Raw genomic sequence first — 12,059 nt, forward strand, 5'->3', positions numbered from 1 at the left:
TCTTTTTCTAAAACAAATATTATGTCGCCCCTTTTGCACGATACATTTAGGGGAAGTTACTGTTCCTGGCTTACGGTCCTTTTGGGAAATCTGTGTGGGAAAGGTTGCTGCCAACTCTCTTTGATTTATCTAGATTCCTTTTGGACTTGTAAGTTAAGGATTTGCATTCAATAAAAACAACTTAAGTGAATATTTAGTCTCGTGAACAACCACAAAATTTTTTAAACCCATTAAAAGCACGCAGTTAAAGAAAAAGCTTCCATGAATTACACAGTTATTTATCTAGGAAAGTATAGAGCGTATTTGTATGTTGCATTGATGCTACTGGCTTTAATCTGCTTTGCTAACCAGCGTTCTCTTGTTCCTTGTTTTTGTAGTTGTCATGGATGATGATGATGACTCGTGTCTCCTTGATCTTATTGGGTAAGATGCTCATTCCATAATCAGGGTAAATCAAATGTGTGAGGTTGCCATACTAAAGCAATCTGATAAGCAAGTATATTAAAACCAGGTGGGATTTGGGGGCACCTGGCTAGCTTAGTCAATGGAGCATGTGACTCTTGATTTCAGGGTCAAGAGTTCAAGCCCCACATTGGGAGTAGAAAGGACCTAAAATTTAAAAATAAAAAAGCTGGGTGAGTTTTTTAAATAAAAAACAAGGGGCGCCTGGTGGCTCAGTTGGTTAAGCATCCGACTTCAGATCAGGTTGTGATCTCACAGTTTGCGAGTTTGAGCCCCGCATTGGGCTCGCTGCTGTCGCACAGTTTCCACTTCAGATCTCTGTCTCTCTCTGCCCCTCCCTGACTCTCACGTGTGTGCTCTCCCTATCTCTCTCTCTCAAAAATAAACATTTAAAAAATAAATAAATAAATAAATAAATAAATAGAAATCAACAATGTTACGTTAACAAATAAAGGGACAAAGATATTTGCATCTGATAAGTTCGTTATTAGGTCACCCTTTATTAAATTTACTTTCTAACAAATCTCAGGAGGCAAAATAAGTGATAATAGGAAATAGAACAACATCAAGAAATCAACTGGGTGGTTCAGTCAGTTAAGCATCCAACTCTTTGATTTCGGCTCAGGCTGTGATCTCATGGTTCGTGAGATCTCAGTCTCTGTGCTGAGAGCATGGAGCCTGCTTGGGATTTTCTCTCTCTCTCTGCCTCTCTCTCTCCAAATAAATAAGTAAACTAAAAACAAGAAACACACACACAAAAAAACCCTCCACAAAAATAACAACCTTAAAATTGTTTAAAAATAGGGAGAAAATTTTACTCCGGCTAATATCCAGTCATTTTCTTTTTACCCTAGTAAAAATGAATCCTAAATGTAAGTCACATATTTATTTGCTGTTTTCCTTTCTTTGTTGTTGTTTTCCAGAGACCCACAAGCATTGAACTATTTTCTCCATGGACCTAGTAATAAATCTGTAAGTAACACTCGGAACATCACAGATCTAAATTTTGTTCCTTCTTCACGGCTCAAGTAACCACTTTACCGAATCTGTGCCTTTGCAGAGCCGCGATGACTTGACTGCCGCGGGGTATTCTGCAGCCAACTCAAACTCAATTTTCGCCAACTCCAGTGTGAGTATTGAAAACCACAGTCAGTAATCAGGTGTTTCTCTCTCCTGGACGTCCTGTGAGCGGAGGCTTTAACCGCCTTTGGATCCCGATAGGAATTATTACCTGTCTCTTATCATGGACATGGAAGGAAATCTACCAAATGGTGTTGACATTGTCTCCTTTGAATTTAGTCAATTAAGATAAACTATATGAGATTTACTTAGCCATTTTCCTAAGTTATAACCTAAGAAAGTCATATTAGAATGGTTTGGACCTTGTTACGTAGCTTTAGAGAAATTATTCTTCCTTTGCTGTTACTTACTAAACATTTTCATCTTAAAACAAGAAAAAAATATTAATGAGTGAAACTGAGCATTTAGTATGTTCTTGGCACCAAGGGTTTACATGATTAACCTCATTAATCCACATAATAGCTCCATGAAATAGGTTCTATTATGATCTGTATTTTCTGGGATGAGGAAACTAATGCACAGAGAGGTTAGTACTTGCTTAAAGTTATACAGCCAGGGGTTGGAGAACTAGGATTCTCCCTCAGGCCACCCATTCTGGATTGCATATTCTCAAGCTCTAGGAGCATCCAGACAAGCAGCCTGACCTGGGGAATAGAGAAGTCCTGCCTACAGATGTCCAGATGACTACATTCAAGCCTCTCTTACTACTTAGAGCCTTCTTCCATCATGGCTGGCAGCCCCGAGTCAGGCTGTCCAAGTGTGAATCCTCACTCTACCACTTACCAGCCCTGTTTGCCGTGGACATATGACTAAATCTCTGTAGGGTTCAGTTTCCTTATTTATGAAACCAGGAGAATAATAGAACTACTTCCTAGGTTGGTTAACATTAATTGACTAGTCCCAGGAAATTACTTGGTGTGGTGCTCAGTAAAGGTTAACTTATCATCAGGGGCGTTATATCCTTGATCTATAATATGGAAGAGTATTCAGAAAGCCCTTGGGAGTGCACAGCTCTTTCAAGTATTTGAGTGTGTACGTTATGTCAGATGCTAGGATGCAAGATACCTCTGCATGCTGCGGATGGGTTGGAAGTCACAACACTGATCTCCTGGAAGGCTTGTGAATCAGTAGCACTTGTGAGGTTCATTCTGAACGAGTCATAATTTCAGGTGGTCCCATTAAACACATAAGGTAGATAGCCTGTCCCTCGACATGAATGATTTTCATTTCCCAACCCTCCCCCTTCCGTGTGAGTATTACTTCTGACTTTTCAGACTGCCTCATTCCGTATGTATTTATTGGGAATGTCTATTCCATCACGTCAGGTAGAGTAGAAATATTTTTTTCAGTAGAAGTATTTTGCAAGGCCTGAAAAATATGGCTGTTTAAATTTATGGTTTGTTAACTTGTACATTGTAAAAATGTTAAACTGTGTATGACCATTCAGGAGATATCCATTGTTGTCTAGATACTGTTCCACAGAAGAAACCTCTCCCTGCTTTCACTTGCGTTTCCCATTTCCTTTCCGATGACTCCTCGAGTCCTACCATGCTGGTCCCACTTCACCTGTTGATTGAAGGTCAAGTGGACGAGTCTTTGCATTTATGCCTACTTCTTCCCATCCCCTAGCCCCCAACACCTTACGAGCCTCCAGTGGAGAACTTATACGCTTTTGCAAGTTGGAAATCTTATTCTTCATTGACCCATTTTTCTTTTTTTTCTTCATCTTTTTTTAAATGTTCAGTGGCATTAAAACACTTACGAAATTTACCATTGTAACCACTTTTTTTAAAATTTTTTTAAAAAATATTTTATTTATTTTTGATACAGAGAGAGACAGAGCATGAGAGGGGGAGGGGCAGAGAGAGAGGGAGACACAGAATCCAAAGCAGGCTCCAGGCTCTGAGCTAGCTGTCTGCACAGAGCCTGACGCGGGGCCCGAACCCACAAACATGAGATCTGACCTGAGCCGAAGCCGGCCGCTCAACCGACTGAGCCACCCAGGCGCCCCTGTAACCACTTTTAAGTATACGGTTTCATAGTGTGAAGTACCTTTGTGTTTTCCCCACCTATTGATTCCGTATCTTTTCTTTTATAATTTCGACATGTCCCAAGACAAACTGCTAGACAATGGAGTATGTCTTATTTATCATGTTTAGTTCTCTTCATATGCCTGTGTAGTCAGTCTCCAGCTGGAATACCCATTCCTAAGGATTCCTTAAGGACAGAAACTAACGCATGAGTGGGTGCCTGATGACTAAAATGTTGATGGATTTTTACCTTTGAATAGGACACTGAAATCATTTTGAAAGTGGCATAATAAGCTGATTCCTTCTAAGAAATCAAATGACCCCTCACTTGTGGGGGGAAGCTTGTTTTTGTCTGGACTGGTCTTGCCTGGGAGGGTAGAGTTCAGACCTAGACACGTTCTGAGAAGCCCTGAAGGACAGGGCTGAATCTGGGATGCCTTCTGGACCTCTAATAGAACAACACCCAGAACTCCCCAAAGCGCACTTAGATTCCTGTCGTGCGAAGGGCTAGACACGGCTGTTTCCTGGGTCCTGACACACTGTGGGCCAGGTCTCACTGAAGCCCTGGACCGGAAGCAGTCCTGAAAAATACAGTCCATGTCAGTGTCTGAAAGAATGGAGCTAAACTCCAGGTAGTCAACAGTATGTATCTGTTTTCTGTGAACTAGTTTCCCAGAGCCCTAAATGTGCACACTTAACAGAGATAATGTTAAACATCCTCACTAAGGAAATACAGTATCAGAAAAAGCTGAGCACTTAGCAGAGCTGTGCCTGTCAGGCTTTATTCTATTCAAAAGCGAGGTAGCCGTCATGTTGTTTGAAGAACTTCTTTCAAAAGTTGGACATGCCAGGTAACCCACGGCTTTTTTCTTTTTCTTTTCTTTTTTTTTTTTTTAGAATGCTGATCCTAAGTCATCCCTCAAAGCTGTAAGCAACCAGCTTGGAGAAGGGCCCAGTGATGGACTGCCACTTTCAAGTAGCCTTCAGTTTCTTGAAGATGAACTTGAGTCTTCTCCTCTTCCCGATCTCAGTGAGGACCAACCTTTCGACATTCTTCAGAAATCCCTGCAGGAGGCCAACATCACCGAGCAGACCCTGGCAGAGGAGGCGTACTTGGACGCCAGCATAGGTTCAAGCCAACAGTTTGCACAAGCCCAGCTTCACCCTTCTTCATCAGCATCCTTTACTCAGGCTTCGAATGTTTCGAATTACTCAGGTCAGACGCTGCAGCCTATAGGGGTGACTCACGTGCCTGTTGGAGCCTCATTTGCAAGCAATACAGTGGGTGTGCAACATGGCTTTATGCAGCACGTGGGGATCACTGTGCCCAGCCAGCACCTGTCGAATAGCAGTCAGATTAGCGGTTCTGGTCAGATACAGCTAATCGGGTCATTTGGTAATCAGCCCTCCATGATGACTATCAATAACCTAGACGGATCTCAAATCATACTGAAGGGCAGCGGGCAGCAAGCCCCGTCAAACGTGAGTGGCGGACTCCTGGTTCACAGACAGACTCCCAATGGCAACTCCTTGTTTGGGAACTCCAGTTCCAGTCCAGTAGCACAGCCTGTCACCGTTCCATTTAACAGCACAAATTTTCAGACGTCCCTGCCCGTGCATAACATCATCATACAGAGGGGTCTCGCACCAAATTCAAATAAAGTCCCGATTAATATCCAGCCAAAGCCTATCCAGATGGGTCAGCAGAATACGTACAACGTGAACAATCTGGGACTACAGCAGCACCACGTGCAACAAGGGATCTCTTTCGCCTCCGCCAGCTCACCCCAGGGCTCCGTCGTTGGTCCGCACATGTCTGTGAACATTGTAAACCAACAGAACACAAGAAAACCAGTCACCTCACAGGCCGTGAGCAGCGCCGGGGGCAGCATCGTGATTCACTCTCCCATGGGCCAGCCTCACACACCCCAAAGTCAGTTCCTCATACCCACAAGCCTTTCCGTCAGTTCCAACTCGGTTCACCACGTCCAGACCATAAATGGGCAACTGCTTCAGACTCAACCTTCTCCGCTCATCCCTGGCCAAGTGGCCTCAGAGCATGTCATGTTGAACAGAAACTCTTCCAACATGCTCAGGACCAACCAACCGTATTCTGGACAGATGCTGAACAACCAGAATGCCGCCGTCCAGCTGGTGTCTGGGCACACGTTCGCCGCCTCGGGAAGCCCAGTGATTGTCAATCATGCCTCTCCTCAGATCGTTGGTGGCCAGATGCCCTTGCAGCAGGCGTCACCGACCGTCTTACACCTGTCGCCTGGGCAGAGCAGCGTGTCCCAAGGGAGACCTGGCTTCACCACCATGCCCTCGGTGACCAGCATGTCGGGACCTAGCCGGTTCCCTGTCGTCAGCTCATCCAGCACGGCCCATCCAAGCCTCGGGTCTGCGGTTCAGTCGGGCGCATCAGGATCAAACTTTGCGGGGGAGCAGCTGACCCAGCCAAACAGGACTCCAGTCCCGGTCAGTGCGGCTCATCGTCTTCCAGTTTCTTCTTCCAAATCTACCAGCACCTTCAGTAACACCCCTGGCACAGGAACCCAGCAGCAGTTCTTCTGTCAGGTACGTCTGCTCTATTGCACGAATGTCTGGGTGATTCCAGAACAGGAAAATGGACTGTGTGTTTCACAGAATATAATTTTCATCCTAAACTCCCAATTCATTGACAATTTTCTTTTATTTTTTCACATTTATTTATGTATTTTGAGAGAGAGAGAGCAGGAGAGGAGCAGTGAGAAGGAGAGATAGAATCCCGGGCAGGCTTCACGCTGTCAGTGAGGAGGCCGATGTGGGACTCAAACTCACAAACCGTGCGTGAGATCATGAGCTGAGCCGAGCTTTACCGACTGAACCACCCAGGTGCCCCTCATTAACAATTTTCAACTTGTGATTGATTGCCTTTTTTCTTCCTAATTAAAAAGATTTATTTTTTATTTTATTTTTTTATTTGAGAGAGAGATAAACAGATTGTGTGAACAGGGAGAGGGGAGGCACAGAGGGAGAGAGAGAATCTTAAGCAGGCTCTATTCTCAGCAAGGAGCCTGATGCAGGGCTCCATCCCACGACCCTGGGATCATGACCTGAGCTGAAATCAAGAGTCGGACACTCAACTGACTGAGCCATCCAGACGCCTCCTGAATTAAAAGTTTTCATCCATCATAGCATTGTGGTTTGGACTGGGGCTCTAGGGTCAGACTTATGGATTTGAATGTAAGCTTTATGACATAGAGCAAGTCTTAACTTTCACTTACCTCTCTAGACTTAATTTTCTTCATCACCAAAATGGACATTTATTACTACCATCCTGTGGGGTTACTGGGGCATTAAATGAGATAATCCACACAAAGCACTTAACATAGTCACTAATAGCAAATGGCAAATACTCAATGAGAGCCAGTTAATATATATACTTGATGAAACGTATGATGGGCATTTAAAATGAAAGCTTATTATAGATTATTTACTTATATCATACAGTAGGCCACTAGGTCACGTAACTGTGGACTGGGTGGAGAGGTTGTGGCTGCTTCTTGGGTGCCAGCCAGAAAGGCTCAGGGACTCGGTGCAACTCGGTAACTGGCCTGCACTAGAGGGATGTATGGAGGGAAGGATCCAAAATTACTGTGGGCAGTTGGTAAACCCACAGAAGGATTATGCCTCTGAAAACCATCTCAAATGGCATCAGCTTTGGCCCTGAACCCCTATCTATGGATCCTTGAATTCCTCCTCTAGCTTCTAGTTCACACTCATCCTGAGCTCGGTCCATAGTTCCAGCTCCACACCCCGCTTTCACCTCTGTGGTTGACCCTCCCACATCCTTCCTTTCCACTGCCTTGCTCCTCCGTTGTTGTTTTTTTTTTTAATGTTTATTTACCTTTGAGAGAGATAGAGAGACACAGTGCAAGCAGGGGAGGGGCAGAGAGAGAGGGAGACACAGAATCTGAGGCAGGCTCTAGGCTCTGAGCTGTCAGCACAGGGCTCGAACTCACGAACTACGAGATCATGACCTGAGCCGAAGTCAGATGCTCAACCGACTGACCCACCCAGGCACCCCTCCTCCATTTTTAGATGTGGTCAAAAACCTCTCCGTGCTGGGTACATCAATAGCTTTAAAATCAGATACCTTAGACTTAGTCATTCTACTAAGAATCCTAGGGAAACAAAGATTATTTATGATCAAGGATATTCAGTGTATTACTTCCAGTGTCAGAATTTGTGTGTGTGTGTGTGTGTGTGTGTGTGTGTGTGTGTGTGTGTGTGTGTTTTGAAATAACGTTAGACTTCTGGGGTGTCTGGGTGGCTCAGTCGGTTAAGTGTCTGGCTTTGACTCGGGTCATGATCTCATGGTTCATGGGTTCGAGCCCCGCGTCAGGCTCTGTGCTGATGGCTAGCTCGGAGCCTGGAGCCCGCTTCAGATTCTGTATCTTCCTCTCTCTCTGACCCTCCCCTGCTCACACTGTCTCTCTCTCTCTGTCTCTGAAAAAAAGAAAAAAAGGAAATGAAATAAAAAGTGAAAGTTGCAAGAATAATATAAAGAATTGTCATATACCCTTCACCAAGATTCTCCAAATGTTAATTTTTTACTACCTTTGTTTTATCCTTCTGTCCCCCTGCCCCCATACACACACACTCGCACGCACACACAATTTTGAGAGTAAATTGTAGGCATGATACCTCTTTAACCCTAAATACTTTGGACATAGTGTGTATTTTCTAAAAATGGAAACATTTCCCTACATAACTGTAGGTAGTACCATTATCAAAACCAAGAAATTCGCATTAGTACAACATTTTCACCTAATCTGTAGACCTTGCCCAGATTCAGTCGACTTTCCCAGGAATGCCCATTACAGCAAAAGGGGGGGAAATTATATTGGTTTGTTTTTATGGTCCAAGATCACTGTCTAGTTCTGTCATCATGTCTTTAAATCTGGAACAATTTCTCCATCTCTCTTTGTCCTTCATGACCTTGATATTTTTGGAGAGTACAAACCAATTTTTTTGTAGAATGTCCCTCAATTCACGTTTCTCTACCATTTCCTCATGATTAGATGCAGGTCATACATTTTTGGTGGGGTTGCCACAGAAGTGATACGTCATCGTCATGTGGACTTGTCCCATTCCTGGTGGTGTAAACTTAGAACCCTTGCTTAAGATGATGTCTGATGCTTCTTAATAAGTTTCTTCTAGGAGGTACTTTGATACTATGTAAGTATCCAGTGGCGCATCCAACTTGCACACACATTAAGTTTCCATTGATAATTCCTGACCAAATCCATTATTATGGAATCTACTATTGCTGTGATGGCCACCAAATAGAGATTTTTCTAATTCTGTCATTTGTTCTACATTAGTTGTTGGCATTCTTCTCTAAGAAAGCATTTCCTTTTTCTCTTCCACTTACACGTTTGTTTATATCAGTATAGACTCAGAGGTTCTTATTTTATTTAGTGGGTTATAAATTGTTGTAGTCACTTATCTTGATGCCCAAGTCACTTTGATGGCCATTGGGCATCCCTCCAAATTGGCTGCTGGTCCTTCTGACACATTTCCATTGTTCCTTGAGCACTTTCTGCAATTTCTGGCAAAACAAGATGTTCCATGTTTATCTTTTACTTTCCTGACTCTGCCCTGGAACCAACCATGTATTTAAGGAACCTCATTCCTTCTAATAGAGAACAATATTTAATTTTTTTTATGTCTTTTATTTATTTTTGAGAGAGAGAGACAGCGTGAGCAGGGGAGGGTCAGAGAGAGAGGGAGGCACAGAATCCGAAGCAAGGCTCCAGGCTCTGAGCCAGCTGTCAGCACAGAGCCCGACGCGGGGCTCAAACCCACGAACTGTGAGATCATGACCTGAGCCGAAGCCGGCCGCTTAACCGACTGAGCCACCCAGGCGCCCCGAGAACAATATTTAGAAACTATGACCTGAGGACTGCATGTTCATTGCTACTGACCTGGGACTTATATATCTACACATACCCAACATCTGTAGCTATTTATGGATCAATCCATATTAAAAGCAATGAGTTCCTATTGATACTTCCTATTCTAGTCGAGGACCACTGGGTTCATTATTCAGTTTTCTTTCTTTTCCATTTCCAAACATCTTCCATGTTTCTTCTTTTCTCACAGTGAGAATGGCCACTCCACAGTATATTTACTTATTTGCTCAATCCTAGAGTACACAGAAAAGAGTTTCAGAATTCCTACTCCATACCCCCATGAAAAACAAACCTGCTAATGAGATTTCAACATCAGTTTACAGTTGCCCTTTGCCTAAAGGTGTACAGTCAAAATACTGTGTTCTGAAGTTACTTGGGTTAGCACTTTTCCCTCCTCCCTGACCTGTAGTTATATTATTCATTTGAAAAATAGTTCTGCTTATTAATTGTAGAAGTCTTTACCCACCACCCTTATTGATTATATCTATTTAATTTCTTTTGAAAGTGTGACCCATTAGCATGGTCCCAAAAGTCAGGACTCTGCAGAAAAATGTCCCTGGAGCTCCTCACTGCACCCTTCTCCCACCCCTCCACCATTTCCTGCCAGTTCTTGGCCACCTCTGTATTCACCAATCTTGTTCATTACTAGTTATTCATGCCACGTTTATTTTCACACAAATAAGCAGACATAGGTATATTTTATTTCCCTTCCTTTCTTTTTTTTTTTAATGTCTTTATTTATTTTTGAGAGAGTGCAAGCAAGGGAGGGGCAGAGAGAGGGAGATAGAGGATCCAAAGCAGGCTCTGCACCTACAGCAGCAAGCCCTATGTGGGGCTCGAACTCACCATCTGGGAGATCATGACCTGCGCTAAAGTCAGATGCTCAATCAACTGAGCCACCCAGGTGCCCCACCTTCCTTTCTTATCCAAGTATAGCATGCTGTAGATATTTTTCTATACTTCGGGTGCTAAAAAGCTTTCTAAAAACCCAAACATCTAGGGGTGCCAGGATGGCTCAGTTGGTTAAGCGTACAACTGTGGCACAGGTCATGATGTCATGGTTCATGAGTTCAAGCCCCGCATCAAGCTTGCTGCTGTCCGCGCAGAGTCAGCGTCGGATCCTCTATCCCCCACCTCTGCCCCTCCCCTGTTCATGCTCTCTCTCTCTCTCTCTCAAAAATAAAACCGTAAAAAAAAAAAAAAAAAAAAAAAACCCAGTCTAATAATAGGAGACTGATCGGCTGTGATGAAAACTATGCAGCTATTTAAAATGCTTTCAAGGAGCACCTAACTGGCTTAGTTGGTGGAGTTTGTGACTCTTGATTTCAGGGTTGTAGGTGTGAGCCCCATGTTGGGTGTAGAGATTACTTTAAAAAAGAAAGAAAGAAAATCTTTATTTTAAAAAGTTTTTTAGGGGCTCCCGGGTGGCTCAGTTGGTTAAGCAACAGACTTCGGCTCAGGCCATGATCTCACCTTTGGTGAGTTCGAGCCCCGCATCGGGCTCTGTGCTGACAACTCGGAGCCTGGAGCCTGCTTCAGATTCTGTGTCTCCCTCTCTCTCTGCCCCTCTCCCACTCCTGCTTTTTGTCTCTCTCTCTCTCTCTCTCAAGATTAAATATTTTTAAAATATTTTAAAAATACATTGCAGAACAGTAAAAGAAGTATTGCAAATATTTTTTTAAAAATTTTAGGGGCGCCTGGGTGGCTCAGTTGGTTAAGCATTCAGCTTCAATCAGGTCATGAACTCATGGTTCATGGGATCGAGCCCCGCATCGGGCTCTGTGCTGACAGCTAGCTCAGAGCCTGGAGACTGCTTCAGATTCTGTATCTCCCTCTCTCTCTGACCCTCCCTGCTCACACTGTCTCTCTCTGTCTCTCAAAAATAAATTAAAAAAATAAATTTTTTTAATGTTTATTTATTTTTGAGTGAGAGAGACAGACAGACAGAGCATGAGCATGAAGGAGCAGACAGAGAGGGAGACACAGAATCCGAAGCAGGATCCAGGATCTAAGCTGTTAGCACAAAGCCCGACTCAAGGCTTGAACCCATGGACCATGAGATCTTGACCCGAGCCAAAGTTGAACGCTTAACTGAGCCACCCAGGACCCCCCCAAAAAAAATCTTTTAGAAAATAAAATTATTTTCAAAAAGTAATTTAGAGACTTGGGGAAAGGCTTACAAAATAATTTTAAGTGTACATTTAAAGTTGAAATATTTAAAATGTGCATTTAAATGTATAATAAAGAGGGACACCTGGCTAACTCAGCATATGACTCTTGATCTCAGGTTCATGAGTTCAAGCCCCTCATTAGGTGTAGAGGTTACTTAAAAAATTGTTTTAAAATAAATGTATAAGATTGAATAAACAATTTGTTTTCACTTCTAGAAAAATGATGGGGAGAAATAATATGTTGAATTAGAAAACAGAAAACCCAGTGTGAATTAAACACCCAGAAATTTCATTACAAAGAAATGCAATATTACATTAACAGCAGTTCTCTGGATAGTAGAATAATAGATTATTCT

At 43.2% G+C, this 12,059-nt stretch overlaps 1 protein-coding gene across 6 annotated transcripts in view; it reads left to right on the forward strand.

The window, feature by feature from the left end:
• The window catches only part of BICRAL (BRD4 interacting chromatin remodeling complex associated protein like), a 52,260-nt gene that overhangs the window by 13,200 nt on the left and 27,001 nt on the right, over nucleotides 1–12,059 (forward strand). For all 6 annotated transcript variants that reach the window (XM_029944453.1, XM_029944449.1, XM_029944454.1 and 3 more), the window contains 4 exons: nucleotides 378–423; nucleotides 1,386–1,434; nucleotides 1,523–1,591; nucleotides 4,470–6,149. In XM_029944453.1, coding sequence (XP_029800313.1) covers nucleotides 383–423; nucleotides 1,386–1,434; nucleotides 1,523–1,591; nucleotides 4,470–6,149 — 1,839 coding nt within the window. In that variant the 5' untranslated portion in view covers nucleotides 378–382. The remainder of the gene's footprint in view (nucleotides 1–377; nucleotides 424–1,385; nucleotides 1,435–1,522; nucleotides 1,592–4,469; nucleotides 6,150–12,059) is intronic.

This window comes from Suricata suricatta, chromosome 7, assembly GCF_006229205.1.
Source record: "Suricata suricatta isolate VVHF042 chromosome 7, meerkat_22Aug2017_6uvM2_HiC, whole genome shotgun sequence".
Classification (NCBI taxonomy): domain Eukaryota; kingdom Metazoa; phylum Chordata; class Mammalia; order Carnivora; family Herpestidae; genus Suricata; species Suricata suricatta.